Raw genomic sequence first — 24,980 nt, 5'->3', positions numbered from 1 at the left:
ATACATTCTTTTGTTTAGCTTGTATGTTGACAGATTTGTATTTAATTTACAAAGCAAGTCAAATCCAAAGATGAATTCAACAGTTGCCCAAATTTTATTAGAGAACTTTTTGTGTGTGATGGTTACTGGTTGAGGTGTTTAACAAAAGGGAATAGGAATTCAATTGTTATTGTGAAAGAATAAACTACATAGCACTGAGAAGCTTTCGTAGTGCTTTTTGCAATAAAATTACATCTATAAAATCAATTTACAGGGCACGATTTTGGTCATGGAAGTACTCTTAGCGAGACAGAACATTTATTATCAATTTAAGATGCAAAGTGTGATTTCCTTTTCCCCGATACTGATATCTTAAAATACTAGAGAAGTGTCATCTATATAAAAGTATTCATATCTCCAAAATATCAGAAGTAAAGCAACAAATTGTACTAGCCACGCTCAGTTCTAGACTGAGAAAAGCACAATAGCTTTCTACTTCTGCTCATGTAAATTACTCTCTTGTAGTAGGTGAACTCAAGCTAATGAAATAAGCTGATTATGACAAGGACCACTGTACTGTCATAACTCCCCTCCACCCCCCATTTAATTGCTTAATAGTCAAAAACAATGCTACCATATGATATGCTATCATAGAATACCATGCATATATGAGAAGTGATATATGCATATGAATGTGACACATTTGTGGAGTTTCAGATCATTTGTACATGTCTGTAGATGGCCTGCAGACATGCGGTGTTCACAGACTATACTTCCCCTTTTACAGCTCCATTCTTCTTCCCCAAGAAGTTTTTTTTTCCCTTTGTTTTTTAACATCTTCCCAACATACATGCCTAATTTTATAAGTAAAATCTTGAAATTTAGCATCTGATCCTCAGTCTACATTCTGAAAACTTTCAAATCCAATTATGTCAGCTCGCTGCTTACCTGTCTTCAAATATACCCATACAAATATTACACTTGCTTATTTGAAAGGTATTTCAAGATTTTGCAGGGTTGATTATACACCTCCCACGACAGCTGTCCTTTCCTGTAAGATACACAAAAAGCTACTCTCAGGTGATGCTGTTTTATTGCCTGAGATCACTTTTAGCACTGCTTAACAAAAAACAAACAAACAAAAACAGCCAACAAACAAAATGAACAAAACCCACAAAAACCTATAACAAATCAAATACTCTTATACTCAATTTAGTCCCTCTGCTGACATACTCGGATTTAATTATCAATTACAGGAACTAATACATCCATCCTATCATTCTGGATTTGCTTTCAGAAGTTCTAGTGGCACAATCAATATTTGATTTGCAATAGAAATAGACATTGAAAAATGCATACCTTTATTAAAAGAAAATTGTAAGCTTAACATGCTATATACATCTATTTAGAAACAGCAAAACTCTCTACATTGACAGAACAGCAGATGACTTTATATGACTCTATGCAACTAATGTTAATTAAATAATTGTTAAATTGTTAATTAAATAAATGTTTAAAAGTGTGTAAGACTTTCCCACTATGCAATCTGGGCAGTTATAGCTTTTCCTTTGAGTTACATACTTACTAGCAAGGAATTGCAAATAGAAATGGTTAGAATGGGGAGGCAATAGTTCATAACTGATTTAACAGCACAGCTTTGCCTTTTGTAAACAGTCAAAGATCCATGGTCTCCCTGCTCAATTGTGCTATAAAATATTTGCTAAATATCTGCAAATCTTATACAAAAGAACTTTTATATACAAACTTTGAAACTGATACAGTTAAATGAGTGACACAAAATTTGTTGAGTGAAAATCATTATTGTCCATAAACAGCAGAATGAGAAATACCTATTACCATACCTAGGACCTAAATGGGTAGTAAAGATTTTGTTTGTTTTTATTTCAAGAACATTTGCCTAAAAAAAAAAACTTTGAAAAAGCATTTGATAGGGTGGTGTGGGATTACTGTTTGTTGATGTTTTGTGTGTGTGTGTGGATTTTTTTTTCCCTACAGTACTTGAAGCAAAAGTACTTATTCATTCAGATATCAAAAGCTGAGGGCCACACTCTGATCTGAACTCAGGCTCAAAATATTCCTGGATATTCATACTGTCATAATTGTTACCACAGGCAGAGTAAGACAGATGGCTGGTCATTATTTTTTCATGATTCTTCCACCAGTGCTTGCAGTCAGCCTATACAAAATGGGTAAATCTCCTGTAACCATCTCCCCTTCCTCAAACTGGGGTTTCACAACAATGGTTGCTGTTAGCATCTACCTTGAAATGAATCTTATTTCTTATTTCCTGTACTGTTGCTTGAAGATAATTTAAATTGCCTCTTAACCACAGGCTCTTAACTGTAATCAATATCTACTAACAGCATGGATTATTAATCAAAGAGGGTTGACATATTTTTATTTGACCTTTATGAGCAAACCCTCTTAGTGATGACACTAGTGTTTAACATCAGCATATTGTTCCAACACTATTCATCTTTGGAGAAACTACGAGACCACCAAAATCAATGGCAAAAAAGGACAGATTTCATCCTTGAAGTGTGGATTCAAGACCAGGCAATACAAGGCTGCAACACGTGCAGTTTTATAAGTACACAAACTACATTCACATTTTAACCTATCTAATACGTTATCATCCATGCAATTATTTCCGATCATTCATTTTTGACTGACCCTCATGCCTAAGTCTTCCATAGGCAACTTGTTTTTTTGTAAAACAGAGATACTAGACTAAACTAATCTCATGAAACAGAGCCCAAATGACTTCAGTGCATTTCCTGGAGACTCATGCAACATTTATACACCTTCCACACTATGTTCACCAAAAGAAATAAAAAGTGTATAGATATCCAAGAACAGAATTCAACCATGTTTTACAATCTTTACATATGAAAAAACTTGTCTCTGCCTTTTATAAACACAAGAACTAAACTGCAAAGTGTCTAATTCTGCAATGGAAGTAGAAGAATTTCTCTAAGGAAGCCACGTTCGCCTACCTTAAAATGGTGCAATTTCAACATATATCTTGCAGATTTAGGGCTCAACAGTTTCTCAAAAAACATGCATCTGAGTGATTGGGGCACATTGCTCTGCAAACATACAGAATAAAGAACAAATGTTTACTTTTCCATGTATAAAAACTATAATAAGTAGTCTTTTATTTTACTTGATGATTTAATTAGAACTTATATCAGCTGTTAAACCATTATGCACTGGTTGACAGAGTTCCCTGTTTATTTGTTATGATATTACAACTCTAAACAACCTCTTACAGCTAAAGATATATTACCTTGAATTATATTTAACAGCTTAGTATTACGCAATACATTATATCTTACCATATGTAAGGGACAATGTCTACATTCTATTGAAGTTTGTTCTTTAATTTTCATAATGCTACAAGGTATTAGCTAATGAACTACAACCTTAGCTCTTTGCTGCTCTCAAAGCTGACAGGAATATGAACGTGCAGGGTAAACATTTTTTTACTTGAAGTGCGTGAATGAAATCTAAGCATTAGCTTACTACTCCATGTGGTAAGCTGAGTCTTACTCTGAAGACCTGTGAACTGAAAAAGAATAAGTAAATTCATGAAAGAATCATTCAATGAAAATTGGCTAAATCATGCAAATCCACAACCTCAATATGCCCAATATTACAATGATTCATACACCGTGCAAGCTTACTAGGGTGAAAATTTGATGTATTTCACTAAGAGAGTATAACTGGAATCACTCTTTCCCTGTATCAGTTTGACCCAAACAGGTTTAGCAGGTTCTCAGTTCTCTAAGAAAATTTGTCCCCATAGGGACCTTTCCTGCTTACAAACAGTTAATTCCACCCACTTCATGTCTTTCATTGGAAGAGCCAAAATGTCAATAAGTCTGTTTGTACCGCAACAGAGCAATTAATATTTGTGTGATAATGACATACCCAGTTGTTTGCACAGAGCTTTTTGCAAAGCGTGAAACACCTGACAGATTTTAGCAGTAAACACTATGACTACGAATACTCTGAATTGCAACAGATGGGAGAGAAAAGGTTAAGCTGAGGCAATTCAAATCTCCTTTGATTCCTCACACCCATCTGCAAATGGCGAGTGCTGTGGCAAGGAGGAAAGCATGGTCTGCTGAACCTGCACCAGGTCCAGCTCGCTCTGCTTAGGGAGACATTTGCAGCAGTTATTCATTGGCTGCTACCCTGTGGATTGAGCAACAGACTCCATGAAGCTCATTGGCGCACAGCGCAAATATTCATCACTTGGCCAAGGTACAATTTATTAAAACATATCAATTAAATTACTCGATGTCCAATATGATGTGAATTTTACAGCAGTGTCTCGTATTATGCTACGAGTTCTCTTTATTTCCACATTGAAAATCTCAAGGTAATCACAGGAAGAAAAATAACCAACCATATAAACAAATATTATCTTTTACAACCACAAATAGATTGCATCACTAAAGCTGAATTGCTGTGCATCTTATTCTGCATTATTTTGTGCAATTACTTCTTTGATTACCAGTGTGATAATGCTGAGATGAGTTTTCAACCTTTCAGAATTAGACCTTTATACACAAATATGTTTTGGAGAATAGCAAATGATTTAATAGTGCCTACATAATAGTAGCAGTAAAAATTGTAGCAGTCCTATAATTGAGCTAATGGAGAATCTGATGGAAAGACAAGATAACAAAGGAGAAACGATGCAGTAAAAATTGCTTCACTTTGAATCCAAATGGTAAAAGTAGCTTGAGAAGCCTAGGATTTCATGTGCAGCTAGTTTCCAAAATGAAATATTCTAATATAATAAAAAGACATTAAGTAACACATGACTAAAAAGAAATGAAAAAAGACAGGAATATTCCACCTATACTGTCATTCTTTAAAATTACTGCTATCAGGAGGCTTTCACAATTTTGGAAAACTTGCTTGAGAAGTTGTTCTTCTCCACATAAGAAAAGTGTCTTAAAGGCATGAAATTCTTCATCTAGTGAGAGTAATTGGAAAGGTTCTTGAGCATGCAAAAAATATAAAATAAAGATGCCTGATTAGAGATGACAAATTGGATGCTGGATAGCAGTAATGAAAGCTACTGTAGATAATGTGCAGCAGAAAAACTGTCTCTTGTGTGATTTTCATATTAAAATCTAAAAACTCCTCCTTTCATTACTTCTCTTAACATTTCCAATTGTCTTTATTATTTTGTTTCTTTTATGCAGTGGATTAAAGTTTTATGGCACTGGGGGCAAATCTTTCTGTCCTTTTATAAATAATGCCACTAGTTTGAAGAGAGAAAAAGCAAACAAAGCACAGACGGGCCATTACATAAGCTAGTTTTGAATATTGCTTCATTGTACTTCTGCTGAATAGTCTGAAGACAGTTTTTGCTATTGCCAAACCTTTTGGAGGTTTCACTTCAATTTGCAAATCATGTAATTGTTGAAAAAATAGTAATATGTGTTTGCTTGGAGGGGCAGAGGACAACAGACGGAATGAGAGGTGTTTGCTAGGGATGGTGTTAATGTAAATGGTCTGTAGTCAAACTATTCATCTACATCCATGATAACATGATCTCCTCCTAAATATAAGGAATAAAATTTTGTGCACATATGGAGTGATGCTTGTATTTGAGCTACAGTTTTCTGTACTGTTACGTGAGCATACAGATTAGGTGCTGTTCTGCTCCCACTGCTGTGAGGAGAGTGCAGCACTGCTCTGCAGGCAGCCACGGCCTGCTCAGCTGTGCAGCCGCTGCCCGAGGAGCTCTGTCTGGGACCTCTAATCAAACTTGGGGCTCCTCAAACTCTTTCAAGGTGCACATGTCCTATGCACTCGTCACCTTTACGCAAGGATGCTCAGTGGTTGCTGGTTTAGACAGGTACCATAGGCTTCAGTTCCCCTATCTGCTTCCCCAGTTCCAGAACAATGTGCAATTACAGCTATGTGTGAGGACAGCAAACATGCTTTTGGGTTTAATACTCTTCTACCCTTATGTAACAAGTTGTTCCAGTGACTTCAGGTCTCATGGCATAAAAATGTCAAAAAGCACTTTCTCTTGAAAGTTAAGCAATAACATTACTCTGTCACCAGGTTCAGCTTGGCAAATGTGTTGTGCTTTTTCAGAGCTGCTCTGTACATACCTGCAGGCAGAACAGCCACCAGCCCATGTGCAGTTTCACTTGTGGTTAGAAATGCAGCGGGAGCCTTCAGTACAGCACGGCCATCGTCTTCCACTGGGGGACTTGTCACTGAGCACGACAAAATAACGGTGTGTGAACACAATACCATCTGACATGGCTTCAGCTTTAAAGAAATGGATCATTTTGGTAACAGCGGGTAGAAGTAAGAAATTACCCATAAAACACTGCTAAACACTGCTGCTGCCTGAAGGTTGAAGTGCTGTGTGCAATGGGTATTAGTTTGCCAGAAGCACCCCTAGTTAAACACCACAGAAATTATTGGAATACTTTTGAAATCACACTGAGGATCTAAACAAGTGAAAACATTCCATAAACCTTCCACCCACATATGTCAATTCAAATGCTCAACTTTTCTTCAGGTATTTATTTAAATAGGCATGAAAAGGAAAGGTACAAAGCTCCATTCTAATACCACTCAAAATGAATGCATTGTCGGAATTTTAGAAGTAAAGAACTCATTCTGCCTTTACGTTAATCTTATTGAATGGCTGAAAAGTCATTTTATGGAAACTTATTATCACTGAGGTGAAATTTTGCTGTCCAAAGAGGCCAAGTTTATATTGTTGACTATTTTTCATAAATTCAGGCGAAGACTTGCAGACATGGACTTCGTGTGCTGGTGCTTATTATACATGTGCTAGCTGAAACACAACTTAATTCTACTATTCATGGACCAAAAATAATACTGAAGTGCTGGGTGGAGTGACACATCTCATTATGTCACCCATGCTCAGTAGGATGGGAGCAAACTAATGAAAAACAAGTAGATAAAAATTATGTAAGATGTAAAGGAAAAAAGCAGATACTATTTTTTTCTCTTTTCCTTCCCTTAACCCTCCTCTGAGAAAATCCCCATCATATGGCATGCTGTGCACGACAAGCAGCACTTCAGTCCATCTTGACCGCAGCTGTGGAGATCTGGCACATAGGTGTTTGTATCTGCTGGATAAGCAGTCAGGTATCTTTTGTAAAGATTACCCTCCGCTTCTTCGTAGTAAAGTGTTTTCATGCCTACCAGCACAAACAACCAAAATAAATCCTTTTCAAAGAGGATCAGTGATAGCAGCGGAGGCGACACTGGCACGTCCATCCCCCAAATGAAGCAATAAGAAAGTCTGCATTCCCTATAGGAACCAGAGACAGCTTTTTTGGACTGGTTTGGTCTGAGCTATAGAAACACAGTACCTGCAAATACATCAAGTGAGGGATTCCCAGAGCTCCTGGTGCAGAGGAGGGGCTGAGGAGAGAAATGCTTTTTAGATAGCTTTGTCACAATTGCTTTCCTCAAAAAATCATGTGCCTCAAAACATTGCCTTCATCCAGGTGTATTGTCTGACAAGACGTTCATTAGAAATGAAGCCTTTCCTACTTAAACAATTTTGAAAATTGTAGTAGAAAGCTGTCTAGAGCTGCAGCGATCGCAGTAGCCATTTCTGCTTGCATTGTTCAAACACTTTTAGAGATAAGGGGCATCCTTTAAAGCAGTTAAGAATTTAGGCACGTCCATTACCAGTTCACAGGTGACACCTGAGCATCTGAAAAGCACCCTGATCCCACCACAAGTGTTTTGAAGTCCTGCTGCCAATGATGGACAGGGAAACAGCACTGATACTGCTAACAGGGTCTCATGACACTTGCAGGTTGTTTGTTAAACCCCATCAAGTGAATAAAAACCTGGGTAAATATCTCTATGTGACTGAATGATTTTTAAATATATATATTTTATATTAGGATGCTTTGCTTTAATTACATTATTTCAAAATGCATCAACAAATTGGACAGTATTTTGCACGTTAGCACTGTAGAGGTACAGAGTATAAAATCTATTGTATCTTCTTTATTTATGCACAATTCAAAAGAACAGGAATGCCCCACAGCCTTACTTTAATTTAATACCTTGAAACAAGGGAACTGACCAATAATATTCAATAGCTTAAATGGCCGTGAGTCACCAAGAGACATCAGGTTGAGATTTTCTGGTCTAGTACACACAAATCAATGAATAAAAGAAAAACAACATACACACAAGAAAACAGTTAAGGATTTTTTTTTTCTCAGCTATATTAAATACTTACAATTTTGCTATGTTTACTTTTTTTTTTTTTTTCTCCCCAATAAATACAGATAATAAATAAAATGTCCAGGAATAGTATTTCAAGACTGGAAGAAAATTTATACCTTTTCATGAAAAATATTGCTAATCACTACAGAAAGCATTCAGTAGTCAAAGAATATCTTTGCTGGGATATAAAATTTTTCTCCACAAATAAACTGTCTTATTTTGTTCTCAGAATGATTCACAGCATTTTTTAATAACTAAGTATTTGATCATAATTGGGAGGCATTGTCTTTCCTGCCTGATGTGTAAATTGTTATTAATCTGAATCAATAATACCCAGCACCCTAAACTGGGACACCTAAGTTCATGAGAGTTTTTCAAGATTAACCTTTCAGCATACACTGATTTACACTGGTTGCCTAAATAGGGATCTGCCTGCAAGCATAGTGATATTTTGAAACATCTGAGGTTTTGAAAAGATACTTATGTTTGCTATGAACTAGAACCCCACACTGAAAATACAGGCATCATATTGTGAAGCCATTTAAAACATTATTTCTACAGCTTCAAAACAGCGACCCTAACTTTACTAACAGTGTAGCAACTGGAAAATGTACAAAAGGCATACTGAACACTACAAGCAATTAAAGCAGACAGTTTTGAATATATCCTTTTTATTTTTAATAGTTTTTAAAAAATATTAAGACAAGAGCTCGTAAATGTGTTCATTATTTTAACTTTTAGAAAAAAAATCTTTTAAAAAAATGTAATTATTAATCATTACTGATAATTAATCTGCAGAAAGACAAGGTAAAATTTTTGAGCAAAATAATAAATAAACAAAGAAGCATTTATTCTATGTGTTACTGCCATAAAGGATATGATTATAATGTTTACTTTGGCTTCAATGCCCATTAATTCAGGTAAACAACATTATCTACTTTGGTTTACGTTTTTGACACCTCTGTCTTCTCTTTCAGAAATAAGTATAACCACAAAAATTAAGATTGTTTTTACTGATAGTACATGTCTCTGTGGGATACCATAGTATAATACTTTATTTATCATTTAATTCACCTGAATTAGTATGACTTACTGTTTTTAAAGTAAAAATGCTTGAATGCCTGTGGCACCATGAAGTTGCATCCACAATTTCTCATGAAGATGTCAGAAGGACATGTCTCCACTAAAAATGAAAGAGCCTGTGGGGAAATAAAAGGGAATAGAACTGAATTTCACACTAAGCTGTTCTTGCTTTGTCTGTTATTCCCCTCCATATTCAGAGGTGACCATATAACCTTGCTATTAGATTGATCTCTGTCATTTGTTGTATGTTTAAAACCTTTGGAATTGTGATACAGAATTACTGCACAGATGCTGGGCTGAGATGGAGGTTAATAAAAAAAGAAAACACTGCCTGAAAACAGATGTTTGGATTTTGAAGCACAAATATAGCTGACTCTCAGCAGATAAGCCCAGATTTCACCAAGTCTAAGGGATAAGAGACCAACATTCCTCCTTTAATCTGATTTGGTATACTCACTAGTATTCAGATAAGATAAAAGCATAAAAGATCAAGGTCCATTCTTTTGAATGATTAATCAATGGCTTTTTATTTTCTCCTAAAATACTTGGAGCATCTGTGTATCTAATAGAAGGCAAATCTCATCTATAATAGGGACTCTAGGATTTACTAACAATTGCTTGTTTAAAAAAGAAGGTGGTTGACAACAGTTATGTATAGAGTTGAGTTTTAATGACTTTTCATGAAAATTCTACCAACTAATTAAAGCCTACAAGAAAAACATAAATCTCCAAAGTTTGGAAGAATACATGGCTAATAGGCATGAATTGGATATAACTACCAAGATAAACCAGAAGTCTAGTTTCAAGTAGCTACTACATTTCCAGGATACAAGAGAAAACTCACCTGAAAAAGTAAATAATTAAAATTAATATACATTGTGCCTGTGTTCTTATTAGTCTCTTTCACGTATTTTTCCCACTAGCTACTGCAAAAATGCAATTAATAGCAATGATGTGATACACAAGAGAGCAACTTATGATGTAAATACAAGTTTTCCAGATCATCAACACTGAGCTTAAAAAGAACTAAAAACAACCTTATGGCACCATCCAAAATGCACACAAGTCTGTCAAAATAGACTGAAATTTGGGCAATGCACTGGAAAACCAACTCACTGAGGGGTCATAGGCAATGGTTTGTTCATGGCATGCAAGATAATTGAAACAAAAATAAGTTCCTAAAACACTTACAATGTGAGTACATTAAACTAGGTTTCAGCCAATGAAGGAGGAGGAGCTGATTTCTCTTTTGCTCATTTTCAAGCAGCACCTTAACAGATGTATTTTTAATTTTCAACAATTTTCATGTAATTTGCAAAATTATTATACAGAAGAGTATTTGACATGGAATACACGATTTGTGACATTGATAAATATAAAGACTATTAATTAAATGTCTACTTGCTAAGTGAATGATTAGGAATTGTATTTCTACACTTTCAGCAATGTTCAAAAACTAGAGGACACTAAGTTAAGCAGAAGTGGGATCAAGTGCTACATTACCAGTGCTATTATGCAGTTTGCCAATACTCCAAAAAACAAGGAATTAAGGTTAATTAATCACTTAAGGTAATATATGCAAGTAGCACCAATACCACCATTGTATGCATAGGTGCATGTTCTAGAATAATTACAATAAGATGGAACACGCTCCTTACAGCACAGATTGTTAGAGACTGATAAAAATAATACCACCACATCTTCAGTGTTCTCTTTACTACACTGCTGTTTTATGGGAAGCAAACAGCAGGATTTTATGGATGGCTGTATTAATACATTATTGATACATTCCATAAGCTACAAGAAAAATAAGGACGCTCTGAAATTCAGTCAAGAATGAATTTGGTCGGTTTATTCCAATCATTACTGTTCCCCAACTTTTGTGCCATCTGTGCATCATGCACAGGAAAACCAACATCAATTAATAAAGTGACTGCTGGAGTAGAGGCTCTAATGGTTTCTAGCTGCTGGGGATCCCCCCCAGTGAGGGCTCCTGGGCAGACGCCTGCTCTGCGTTTGCTTTTCCTTGGGTTGCAGTGCTGATGTCTTTCTTGTGAGGGTCTATAGAGAAACACAAGGTGAAATCATCAGTTATTTTGCTAAATAAATGAGAAGCAAATCCACTGACATTGGTACGGGGCTAATGTAAAAGGAGTGTGAAAACAGGAGTATCCAACCTCATCTGTGCTCTGCTTTGCCTGAGATCACCAACCCAAAAGCTTGCCAGTAGGCTTTTAAGTAAGTATTTTGCCACTTCACTGATGTGTTGATCTACTTTCTACATTTATTTAGGTGCCTCTTGTCAGTATTTCTGGGCTCTGTCAACATAAGATCCTGACAGACAAGGTTGAACTCTTATATCACACTCCAAATACCAAAGAAAGTCAACCTCTAGAAATATCAGGGTTTCAGGAGCCCACAAATGCTTATCCACTTAAATTCATATATAAAATGGAAAGGGAAATGTATAGATAATGTTCTGAAAATGTATAGATAATGTTCTGAAAAATAAAATAAAATAAAATAATAAAATAAAATAAACAAAATATGGAAGTGTAGACCAAACCAGCAAAATACCTGATCTAACAAAAGTAAGAGGATGCTAACAGCAGACCTACTACTGCCCTTCTTCAAACATAGCTGCTGCCAGCATAGCCCCTAGGCAACCCCAACAATATATGTAGTTGTCTAGCTTGGCCATTTCTATGGCTAACCTGCTTGTAATTAGGCACTTTTTGTGGATATCACATTTCCATGTCACTGGCCTTTTTCCTCCCTTCAGTTTTTCTTGGATATGTTCCGTATGATTTAATGAGGCCTCAATTTTTTCCTTTAAAGCCAAATTAGGTGTTAGAAATTTAATCATCCACAGCAAGCCTCACAGTTGTCAATAGTATGACGAGAAACCCTGAGTTCTTATAAATGGTGATGTGACACTCAGCAAGAACCCTCTTCTCCTAAATGGCAGTTTGTGTTTTATTCTCATTTTTATTAACCTAAAAAAGCCACAACAAAGAGCATGGTCATTGAGATAAGCAGGACTGTGGGGCTGAGTACACTCTCTGGTGACCCCCCCAAGATGGGCACCCTGTGGGGATGCTTGAGCTGGACCTGGTGGGGTGGGACCAGCAATGTGGGGACAGGGCCATGCAGACAGGACCCTTGGTGCCCAGATGCTGCCTGCTCCCAGCACGGAGGAGCAGAGCACTGTCTGTAGCGTGCATGGCCACCAACCCAGCAAGCGCAACCCCCAGCAGTGAATGAACACTGCGTACCAAAAATGGAGTCTTCCCCAGGAACCACAACTCTTTAACTAACAGTGCAGATTCAGGGTGTAGGTGCTCCACCAGTCAGACTGATACTCATGTCCGCCTGTAAGCCCTGTAATGCTTTCACCAGTTAAAGGTATGTTTGTCTGCAGTGATAGTCACATGCCAGGTGTGAAGAAGAGCCATCACATCCACAAAGCCTGTATTTCATATTCAGTCCAAATGGCCAATATTTCTGATTTGGAAATCACAGCCCCACTCCTAAGCAAAATTTAGTTGTGTGTTAAAGCAGGTTTCATTTCTAGAGGTATCTCCATCCCATGTGCTGGCAAGGTAGAAAAGGATCTCGTAAAGTCATGTCCCTGCCTAACACAGGAAGAGAACTGATCTGTTTCATTGTGTCATACTTGTTCAATGTGTGTTTTGAGAGCAGATCAATAAAAGAGGTTTGCAATCTCTCTCATACGTGGTAATATTCAATCTACTACTCGTGAACTATTAAACAGTGAGAATGGAGTACATAATCCTTCTAATCTTAACAGTACTTTTAGAATAAAAATATATGGAACAAAACCACACTGCTTCAAATTAGTAAACCTAAATATTTACTTTACATAACCTGTTATTTAATATACTGTGCACTAGGCAAATGCTCTCTTTAAAATTATGCTTATAAATCATCAGAAGGAATAGCTAATACTTATCAATCATATACTAAAAAATGTATTTAAACCTGTAATTTGTAAACCTATGTAAACTCAGTATATACTTAACCAATACTAAATATGTGTATACGTGATTCTTAGAGAATTTTATAACTGAATTAACTACATTCTGTAATGGAAGATTACAAAAGGAATGAAATATATGCCGTATATTCATATGCAAGCTATTACATTAGAGTTGCAATTCAAAGAATAGCGTAAAAATCTAAATTAAATCTGACATCTCATTCTTTCTTTACATTTTTTCTCAGCATTAATTTTGAATTTTTGTCTCTGTCTTTAGAAGAAGCTTAATGGGGAATATTACCTACAAATAGCTTTTGATGTTGCATTTCCTTCAAAAAAGGATTCATCAAAGAATGCAAAAATATATTTATTTTTGCTCTGGAACAAGCTAAGAACAAGTTTTTGGACTGAGTATTTCTCACTAAACTAGTGAAAGAAATTTTTCTTTACATTATGTTTTAATATTCACATTTTGAATATTGTGAGTGGCTTAAAGGACTTTTTAAAGTAAACAAGTTAAAATCAAAAATGTAACATCCTAAGCGACCAAGGCCAAAACTTCCTTGGCAAGTCTGGGTTAACATAAACTATGACAGATAATCATGTTAGTGAGATTCAGAATAAGGTATTTGTTGTATAAAACACACGTACACTAGAAATTATCTGCAAGCATATAAGGAAGAATTTTCTGGTTTTGCTTTTCTCTGTGGTTTCATGGCCTGATGCAAACTTTCATTGCATATTAGTGTGTTGAGTGGTATTATTACTTACTTTGGTTTACATCTTGAACTTTGCATGAGACCAACCATATTGGAATCTGAAGTCATACTCAAGTTCACTAAAAGATGAATAAACTTTCACTTAACTGTCAAAATTAGTCCTAGTTTCAAGTTTCCTATTGTAATCCCTGTCTGGCACTAATCTAAATATTTTATTACTTGTTCTGTTAATAACAGTTTACAGGCTTAGAGAAGTGGACTATACACTCTAGTATGCAATGCTGTTACTTTCTAAATTAGAAAGCAATCCTATGATCTGCATGAAATTAAATTTACTTTTAATGTACTTCTAACCAAAATCTTTCATCAGGGATCTCATATATTGAATGCTTTAATTTTACTTTCTCTACCCTTTCCAGCATACTTGCATTTATCTTTGTCTCATAGAAGAAACATGGTTGCTAAATTTCACATTATCTGACTGTGTCACCCCAGCTGCTATATATCTCCTTTCTACCTTATCAAAACCAAAATTACAGTTCTTTCCTCAGCTCTTTTCATAAATTTTCACCTTGCTACTTACATTATCTGCCTCTTCTAATTTCAAAAACAGATCTGCTACCAGCTCCCCTCTTTTTATTTTTAATTTTGTGTAAGTTCTTGGTACACTGAGCCAGCTGCATGAAATCGGTTACTTTCTGTTCCTCTAAGTTTCTTTCCACTATAGCTAACCTAAGAACATTGAAATATAGGTGACATTTTATTCTGCTTCTCTCCTTTTATTTCTAGACTGCAAACACCAGGATTTATTGGATGTTGCCAAACATGTTTTAGGTGCTACTGTAAAACAAAATGATTCATTGATTCAGCAAACACTTACAGCAAAATGATTCTTCAGAGCATTTTCAAATGGCAGTCTTTCTTTCAGGGTGAACACGTACTCTGAAGAACATTGAAAAAAACACAGAAAATAGTGTGTATTGTATGTGCACATGCATACATACAGACACATCACACTTTGAAAAACACAGACAATTAGATAGCCTCGTATGACAGGCTACTGAGGAATGCTACTGCATGATAGCACTCTCCGATTCCCATTTCTCTAAGATAGGAATCAGCATGCCATTAAGAGCATTTTCAGAGACATGCATTTTCAGGGAGATACTCAACAGGATTCCTGGTGATGCAGCAACATTGTGATGTGGATAGAATTGATTTACCGATTAATAACTGAGCTACCCAACATTTCTTTGCAGTGATCAGCTTTAATGTCTGAAAATACATGGACTATGGAAGCAAAATATGAAGCAGAGAGCTTAATGACTTGTGTTTTAAAATGTAGACTCTTGCCTCTTCAGCAGTGTTTGACCTACAATTTACTTAGGTCAGCTAATAAATGACCAATTGCCACCATTGCCATCCATTGCTACACAGAGTAAAACAGGACATGTGGCAAGGGGAGATGCCAGAGACAGTGAGGAATAGGGGGATGTAAGTCAAAGGCTGTGTTTCCGGAACACAAGAAAAGGTTTTGTGTGCTCAAGTACAATGATTTAAGATCATTTAACCACAAGGCTAAATAGTTACTAATATTTACTAAATTATTACCCATTCCTCACCATGTTCCATCCCCTAGGCAAGGTTAGCAATCCCATAACAGAGCTGCAGACAGAATTTGTCAATCCACTTTCTCTGAACAGCCAACGGCTGTTTTTCTATTTTTGCTAGAGCTGGGTCAGCCTTCTTTGCAGGGAAGGAGTGGAGCTGCGTGTGCCGGCCTGCAGCCAGCCCTGCAGCAGCGCCGGGCACACACCGCAACAGCCTGGTGCAGAGCTGGGAGCTGCTGCTGCTGGACGCCTGTCACAGAGCACAGCGGGTTGGGCTCCGTACTATTTCTCGAAATACATTTGCTTTTGGTAAAACAGACACCAGCACCACAGAAACATTTAAAACACACAGTCCTATTTTGTGCTGTGAAGACTGAATGAACTCTGACTGAAAACATGTCAACGCTCAAACCTAATTTTACATGTGCAGAAATGTAAACTACATTAAAATGTTTAACTCAAAGCTCATTCTTTCATAATTCAGCTACACAACCATAGAACTAATAAGCAGTTTATCAGTCATAAAAAGGATTATTAACATTGCAGCAACAGATGTTATTCAAGTAATAAATGTTCCACTTACAGTGCTTATTTCTCACTGACGTTTAAGATTGTTCCAAAGATCAGGTGTCTCTTCCTTCACCCCCAGGATCTGGTGGAAAGTCTTCTGAGCAGAAACTTGTGTTTGGTGGGGTTTGATACAGTGATAAAAGAAAACAGATTGTGGATGCTTTTTTATTTTTATCTTTTTAATTCAGTGTTGTTTACAGTATGGGAAAAGCATTGTCCTATTTATATCCAATTATATATGTCCACACTTCTCAAGTCTGTAATGCTCTTGCTGTGCAAAAGCACAACTGTACCTATCCAGGGAATTTAAAAAAAAAAAAGAGAGTATTGCGCTCCCTCCTGCTTTAAACCAATATTAAAAGTATTCAGGGCTGAGATAGCTAAATTCCAGTTCAGTCCTTTCTGGATCTGGTTTCAATATCTATGCAATAACAGAAAAAGTATAATTTATGGAACAAAACACTAAAGGTGGAGAAAATGATGTGTGACATACACCCAAAGCCTGATTATTTAATCTGCTGCAATGTATTTCAGTAACCAAATGCAAGTTGCTCAGCCGTTGTGTGTATTTCAGCCACATTAGAAGACTGTGGAGTTCATCGTTTCTAATTTTTAAAGTAGATTACAGCTGCCATGTTGTTAAGACCTTACGATTATATCTGAACAATAAATTGTATTATTAATAGGATGCTTATGGCCTGTGAGTATTAGATATTGTTGTTTGTGATTTGCACTTAAAGAGGGATTTTAATCAAGTTTACCATTCTCAAAAAGTCTGTTTTGCATTTAAATAAGCAGCCTTAAAAATTGATCTGGTTTGCTCAATTATACAGTGGCTCATTCTGAAGCCTAGGAGTAATTTATAATACAGACTCTATGAGCAAGGAAGATGTATTGCATTGTACTTAATCTTATCAAATTTCTGCTGATTTCTGATGACAATGTCTGTTTATCATAATTATTATGAGTTGCCTGGGTTAATAAAACTTGAAAAACCATGTGGGAATTAAACCAGTATGGAATGTTATACTTATTATTTATGTAAGGCTATCTGATACCAGCTGTCCTTCATGGGTCTATGAAGCCATTTATTTCAGAATTGCTTCTTGTACCACCATTGTTAAGTAGTTCAAATGTACTAAAATCCAATTTTTAGGAATGTGTAACTTCATATTATGAAGTCTCTCAGATGAAAATATCTTAATATATATTACAATATCCCAAATTATATAATATTTGTTGGAAATTTTTTTTCATTGAAAACTACCTGGTCTTCATTTGCATTATATTGTAACTATAATGAAATAGCTTCTTTGCCTTAGTGTTCACCTGTAGGTAACTAATTTATTGTGCAAAGGAATAGTTTTGTTCACTTAGCTTTTGTTCATAATTAGCTTCAATATTATAAGAAGCACTTACAAACATTGTCTGTACTGGTTCCATACTATAACATCATTTTTAAGATGCTCTTGCCACTGGAAGTGCATTCACTAGGAAATAATTTTTAAAAAGAAAAAGGAAAAAAAATGTAACTCTTGATTTAATATCCCTTTCAGAAGGTGCGAAATACAAATGATTTTATTTGGAAAGTATTTGAAGCACTCACCTTTTAAGATTGCACCAAGGGTATTTTGAGATCTGAAACAAAAGCCCATGTTTGTCACTTTCTTCAACACAGAACCCCATTGATTTGCCTTGGAATTAAACCTATGGGCAGCGAGCCACTTTTTAATTCAAAGCCAGGTCAACGCCACCCCAAAGGAGCAACAGATGCTCACAGAACTATTGCACAGTAATGAAATGTGGAGAAAATACACTTCACAATCTAGTAGAAACAATAAAATTATGTAAGCAAATTAATTTCCGAATTAACAATGGGAACAATTAGGTCCTTATAAGCTTGAAAAATCTATTCGATCAGCAGTGTACATTTACTCTTTGAATATGGATATTCCTGGCCAGTCTGATGTCCTGCTTCTACCAGTAGTAAGGCTGAAAAGTTTGGGAACCCCCCTATTTATTTTGTGATCAATCTCACATCATGCTTCAGTTCTACATGTACAGTACTGGTCATCCTCAGAGGTACGATATGAGCATGAACTTCCAGATAAGACACAGGAGCTTTCTGATAGCAGGTACAGCAGAAGCACAACAAAGTACTTTTGTCACAAGAACAACTTTGGAGTTAAAGAAGTGAGGAGGTAAAAACAGTGTTAAGTAAGATGATACTATAGTCAATAAATTATATAATGACAAAAAAACTGTATAATGACAAGATTTAATGCTGTTCAATTTCACAGTTCAATATAATGTAAGCTTTTGTTGCTTAAAGGAGGACTTTACTGATGTTTACAGATAGACTTTATGGCTTGCTTGTCACCAGGACAGCCAAGAGATGTCTGTCTCAGTTTCTGCTCAGGAATGCCAGGACCATGCACTGTCTATTTTCATACCAAGTAGAAGAAAAAATATAGTCTGAAATTCCTGTATCAGAGCAACTTGTTAAGATAATTGTCTTGCAATGATTGATCTAGTCATGTCAAGATAATAAGGTTTTTATGGTCCTGAGGAGGATTTAATCTAATTTTTGGAGGGATTCTGATCTCACTGTTGCCGCTTTATCACTTTTAATCTCAACACTTTTATTTGAATTTGATCTGCAAAATTCAATATACTTTTAGTTGACAGCTGAAAACACAGAATAGTCTTTTTACACTAAGTTTTCCTGTGTTGAAACTGTGTTTTAAATCTTGTTATCATTACTCTGAACAAATCCAATTATGGAGTTGTTTTGCTGCTTTAGACAGAGAATACTCGGTATAATTTCTCCAAAACAATAAAAGTCTCAAAGTCCATTTCTCCTAAAGAAAAAGTAGTAGTTTTGAATAGAAGAAGGCCGCTAATGGTGTCCTTAATTATTTGGTCAAGGATCATTTGTGATTTAGGAAAAGATGTCTAACATTGTGCTGTCCTTGAATAGAAACTATTTATAGTTTTATTGTTTCAAGTTCCTAACCATATGATGATAAAGTCATCTGAATTTAAAAATAAATTTGTTCAGCATTGTTCTCCTCAAGTTTTAATTTTAATAATAAGATTCTTTATTATTGTTATTATTATTATTATTTTCTAAGGCAACATGGACAATTACCACAAATCTGGTTAATACCAAGCTCGTAAGCTTTGGCTGGGACTACACTGACTATAGTGCTCTGGGCACCAAAATACAGAACGGAGATAAAAAACACACCAGAAATTTGAACTGAAAGAGAATAAAACCACTACAACAACAGAAAGCAATCTGAGGCAGGAACTGCCAGAGCTGTTCCACGTGTGCCTCCCGGTGAGCCCCAGCCCACCAACCGGTATTATTGCCACATACGTATGAAGCAACCAAATGGAAGAAATGGAAGAAATCTGTTCCCTGTCCACTTGCTTCCCCTCCCGAGCCCAGCCCTGCCCGTGGACCCGCTGCTCCCCAGCCACCAGCCCTGCGGCATGCGGCGCTGCAGGTGTTCCTGCTGCATGGGGCTGCATGGCCCCAAGGCGCGGCTTCTCCCTCACAAACAAGGAAAAGGACTTCCTCTGCTCTGCTTCTGGGATTGCGGTGTTTGTTGTATTTTCTCTTTGGCTCTATCCTCTTTGATTATTTTTAGTTCTTAATCTTATTACTTCACACTTCTGTACAACTGAGCTGAATAAGCTACTTATCCAGCCTCTAAGCTGAATCTATCCAGATCATTTTGAATTTATTTGCTCTGTTCCTCTGTATTTACTTTATCCTCCTTTTCCATTTCTATGTCATTGGCAAATTTAGGTCAGTAAATTATAAAGTAAACAAAACTGGCCCTAATGCTGTGCTTTCTGACATTCCTTTTAACTCCTTACTGAACTATTTTTTTATTTATAAGATTTGCTCCTTCAATCAAAAATACTTCCTAGGGACCTCATATGCCTTTCTGTAAGAGAGTGCTTGCTGTATTTGCAGACCAAACACTTCTAAAATCTATTTTAAAATAAGCACCAGATTGCTCTCTCTTTCATCATATGAATATGTATGGTCATTCTCCAGGAGAAAGACGGAAGCCAGCAGTCACAGAGAGCAGCATCTTAAGCCATACGTGGGGTGCCTTTTGGCCTGGGCACATCACTTAACCTCCTGGGAGAAGAGTTCAGAGGATTCTTTTTGCGAAGTAGACATGGTTAACATATCATGCAGAAGCACAGTCTTTGTAATCTTCATCCTTCAAGCGCATTTGTTAACATTTTTTTTTTGTCTCCTGCTTCCTCAGTACTTTTTTATTTTCATTTTTTCGGTCATCAGCATCCCCTGGCTTGCTGCTACTTAAATAAAACATTCTCTCCTAGGTGATACGTAGTGAGTTGGTGAAAAGATACTGTCATTTGCCTCACTGTGACATGTTTCAGCACAATCTTTGTGAATTTCTCTGGTACTTCCAAATATGCATTCTATGTTATGTAAATATATTTCCAGTGCACCTCTCAAAATACATCAAAACACTTGTTTCAAACTAACTTGATATTTTTATTATTCAGATCAGAATAGTCTCTTCTCTGTATCAATGTTCTTAATTCTGCCTTCTAATGTGGGAGTTAGCACTGAATGCAATAATATGCCTTTCTCTGTGAGCTGATACCCGTAAAGGATCAGACATGTAGTTTCCACAAAGAATTTTTAAGCCTTACTTCTTCCATTTGGTGTACTCTGCTGAGTGTCTAGATAGTCACAATCTCCAATAAGCAGCACTCTGCTGCCATGGGATGTCTTCCTATGGGCTCAGTTACCTCACCAGCCAATTTTCTTCCTTCTCCATTTTGTGTGTGTGTGTCAGATTCCTTGTGAGAGATCCCTGTACTACTCATAATCTGGAAACATCCAGGCCTTAGAGATTTCCTATAATTTGCACAGGCTGTTTGTAAGAACAAACCATGCATCGGGCCACACAGCCTTTTCAGCACAGAAACTTCCAATCAGTCAACACGTGCTGGCTTATTTATGAGCTTTCCTGTGAACCTGCACGTCAGACAAGCAAAATGGAGGAGCACTCTAATAAGGATTATTCTTGACACCAAAGTTTGGTTCTAAGGGGAGTTTACCCCCAGTTTGTTAGTCCTGGTGAGTACCAGTGTGATGCATAAATGACACACAGACCCAGCTGTGTCCCCACCATGCACTGGCAGCACTGCAGAGGGATGTTGTCCACACCAGAAAGCACAGCCATCACTTTCTTTTGAGCACAGCAGGGAAGCCTGAGATGGCTTGCTACTGCCCTGCTCGGTGCATGGCAGACATGCCTCTTCCCTGCCAGGCTGGAGCAAGGGGATAGCCACTGCCTTTGACTCCTGCTACCCGGGTCTTCACTAGGTCCATTACTTTCACATTGCAAACAACTCCAGATATGCCATTTTCTCTGTCACAATTAAATAAAGGATATCTTAAAAGCTATTACATATAAATCCATGCTGCGTGCACTTATACAGGGTGCAGGACTAAAAGAAAGGTATCAGGGCTGCAAACATGAGCAGTTCTGACTGTACGATGAGAAAGTGCATACAACTTCAGTTAGATAACTCACTCTAGCAACTTGGCAGCATTCCCTATTTACTGGATTGTCATGTGTCTAATCCCTGGGTTATCAGTAAAACATGATTCAGCAGCAGCACAGGTTACACATTCATGTAGGTATCAGCAAGAGCCTGCCTCCTTGCTTCCAGTTCTCTATATTATAGTAACAGCCCCCTTCTGCCTTTTATCGTGTGGAGGTCATCTAGGAGCTTATTTTGGAGTACTGGTACTTCTAGATGGTGGGAGCTTTCAGAGGTATGAGTGACACATGAAAATGCAATGATCCCAGCATGCCTGAATGCTCTAGTTTAAATGCTGTCAGTGCATAGCCTGCTTAATAATAAAAAGATTCTTGAAAATTACATCCTTATGTGCATTTTTTTTTTCTTTTGAACAATGTGAATGCTGAGGTGGAAAACAGAAGTGCTGGTGAAGACTAAACAGAATAGAGCTGGCTTTATGCAGCAGCTCTGGAGAAGTTAAATCTTGTTGCTGGTTTACAGAACCTGGGCAGCAATTCTGCTCCACCACAAGACTCCAGATTGCTTCACGCAGAGCAGCTGAGGGGGCCACAGCCTTTTCTTGCCAAGCTGCAAATCCACGTTCATTTAATTTCCCTAATGAATCATCTCTTATTACTTCATGTGCAAGGGCCTGGTTTCTCTCTATAAGCAGCTCAATCAATTTTAAGAGGCAGAGCAGAACCTGGAGGTGGGGGGCTTTTCACATAACTGCTGAAGTGATGCAGTTTATCTTAAAGAAAGTGAAGGTATTAGGGTATATAAGTTAGAGACAGACTGGTGATACTAAAGAGTCACAGAGGCATGTGTCACAACAAACCTGGAGAAATGCTTTTGATGAAAGTGTATTCCTTACCTTGGTCTCCACTGCAGCCTGAGCTCTCACAGTAGCCATCATTCACCAGATGACTGGGGGTCCCTCCATGCAAGTCCCCTGCACCCACGGCCAGCTCTCAACCACCTCGTGCCCCTGGTGGAACATTCCCAGCAGCGCCTGAAGGATGCTTCAGGTATCCTGTGCCAGCCCTCTTCAGGCACTGATCAGATTGGCAGCAGAATGAATGTGTCAGCCTTGGAAACTTCACTTCTGGGCATAGTACTGGGCATAGGACATCCATCTGAAGCTAATATATTGGATAGAGGAAAAGGGGAAAAACTAAATATATTACTGCTGAGATGTAAGTATGCTGTGGTGTTTCTTTTAGCTGTTCCATGTTCATAAAAGTGGGTTTGCCTTGATGGAATCTCTGCAGCTTAATTCTTCTCCTGTTAAATTTAATGTGATTTTTCTTTATTAAAAAAAAAAAAAGTTACCGAGTTTGAAGCTCAAAGCAAGTCAAAAAATGAACTTTCTGTTTGAGAAATATTGTGGAAAATTCTCAACTTTTTATTTTCTAAAGGGCATTTTCAACATCAAAATGTAAATTTTCATTTTTTTTTGAAATCTTTTAACAGTTTTTTTCCAAAATAATTTTTAGTTTCACTATCTGATACCATAAAAAAATGTAGCCACAAGGAACAAGAGCTATATTTTGTAGTTTAAAGTGAAAACAGCTTCTGAATTATGACATGATTCTACAAGGAATCAGCTCTATATGATAACAGAGTTGTCAAACAGGACTTCTACAGAGATTAGGAAATCCCTCACTGAGAAACCATCTACTTCCAGCTATTCTTCTTGGTTCCAGTTTTTCTTTATGAAGGCTCTTCTTTTTTTAAAACCTTGCTAGTGCAATTACAGTTGTGAATCTGGCATTTCTTAATGTCTGACAGGAGGCTTAATTCAAAGAAAATGTATGTAGGTACAAAATAACAGAACATGATCTTATTTTGTGAACACTCACTTGGTACTCTTCTCAGTTCTTTAACATGATGAAACCAGAAGTTCTTGCATTTGGCAGTTCAGCTTTCCCAGTCCAAGCAGTTGTACAACGTGCTGTCAAGCATAAAATTAGGTGCATCCAGAGCTCTGCCTTGGGGCAGTGCACAGGATAAGGAGATTCCTAGAAAAGAGCGGCTGCAACAATTAGCTGAACCATGAACCCTAAGCTTAGCACCCTCACACTCAGAGCAGAAGACACAAAGGAGAGGAACCACAGTGCAAGTTGTTTGACTGTGATAGCTATCGACCTAATGAGAATTCACTGATTCCTGCAGTTCCCTGAAACTTTAAACTTCACAGACTGAAACCAAATAGGGTCTGCTAGGTTGCAATATATTCTTGCTCCCAAGCATGTCTCCATGTGAGCTTCTCCATGTGATCCAGCACAACCAGACAACCTAGCCTCTTGCAGAGAGCCCTGCAAAATGGCCAAAGCCATGTTTCTTCCCCAGCAGTGTCTCTTCTGCCAATCTAGAAGTGATTTACTATTAATTTTAATTGTTTAATATACTATAAACCACTGTAAAGAAACTAATATGCTGGCCAAAACCAAATGTTTTTCAAAAAAAAAAAAAAGTTCCAGGACTGGCATTAATTGGATGATGAACAGCTCAGGATATTAGAGGACAAATTGTAGCTATGAACTTGCTGCACCACTGAAACAGCACCAGAGATGAGAGGCATGCATTCTGCACTTCTGAAAGCAGGAATATTTTGTCACACTGTCATAAGATAAAATTTCTGATGTATAGTTAAATAACCTTTACTTTCATCCCTCTGGTGTAAAAGATGAAAATCTTTTAAGAGTGAAAGTCCCAAAGAAATGTAAATACAGTGTATTCACTACTGACATTTCAAAAGATTTTGCCCCACCAGTGGAGACAGCTATTCTCTATTATCAGGTTTCCTGTCAGTCATATTGATTAAAGTTGATAAATACTGCAAGCCACTTGGGGTAGGCTAAAGGACACAAAAGAAAAATATAACTTACTTGAAAAGGAACACATTTCCTGGGAAATGAAAAGCAGGCCGTATTGGCCTGCACCTTGCTACTTCTAAATAAAGTAAATTCCCTTTTTTTTTTTCTTTTTTCTTTTTAAATGTATTTTTTCATTTTCTTATAAGTATTACATACGTATATACCATAATTACTGTAACAGTTCTTTTCGTGGACAAAGCACTGTGGTATGGAAAAGTTAGCTCAGTCTCTGCATTCACATACATTATCATGTTTATCAAACTTG

The 24,980-nt window shown here is 36.9% G+C and overlaps 1 protein-coding gene across 1 annotated transcript in view; it reads right to left on the bottom strand.

The window, feature by feature from the left end:
- LOC308176731 (uncharacterized protein) overlaps positions 1-24,980 on the bottom strand; it is a 583,853-nt gene that overhangs the window by 97,998 nt on the left and 460,875 nt on the right. The window contains exons 25-30 of the mRNA XM_080552863.1: positions 23,699-23,857; positions 22,711-22,978; positions 17,854-17,885; positions 14,948-16,355; positions 9,359-9,464; positions 6,144-6,251 (exon numbers count right to left, since the gene is read on the bottom strand). Of these exons, the coding sequence (XP_080408989.1) occupies positions 6,144-6,251; positions 9,359-9,464; positions 14,948-15,079 (346 nt within the window). The 5' untranslated portion in view covers positions 15,080-16,355; positions 17,854-17,885; positions 22,711-22,978; positions 23,699-23,857. The remainder of the gene's footprint in view (positions 1-6,143; positions 6,252-9,358; positions 9,465-14,947; positions 16,356-17,853; positions 17,886-22,710; positions 22,979-23,698; positions 23,858-24,980) is intronic.

This window comes from Anser brachyrhynchus (genome assembly GCF_964034855.1).
Source record: "Anser brachyrhynchus genome assembly, chromosome: 12".
Lineage (NCBI taxonomy): Eukaryota > Metazoa > Chordata > Aves > Anseriformes > Anatidae > Anser > Anser brachyrhynchus.
This window is presented reverse-complemented; position numbering and strand designations above follow the sequence as displayed.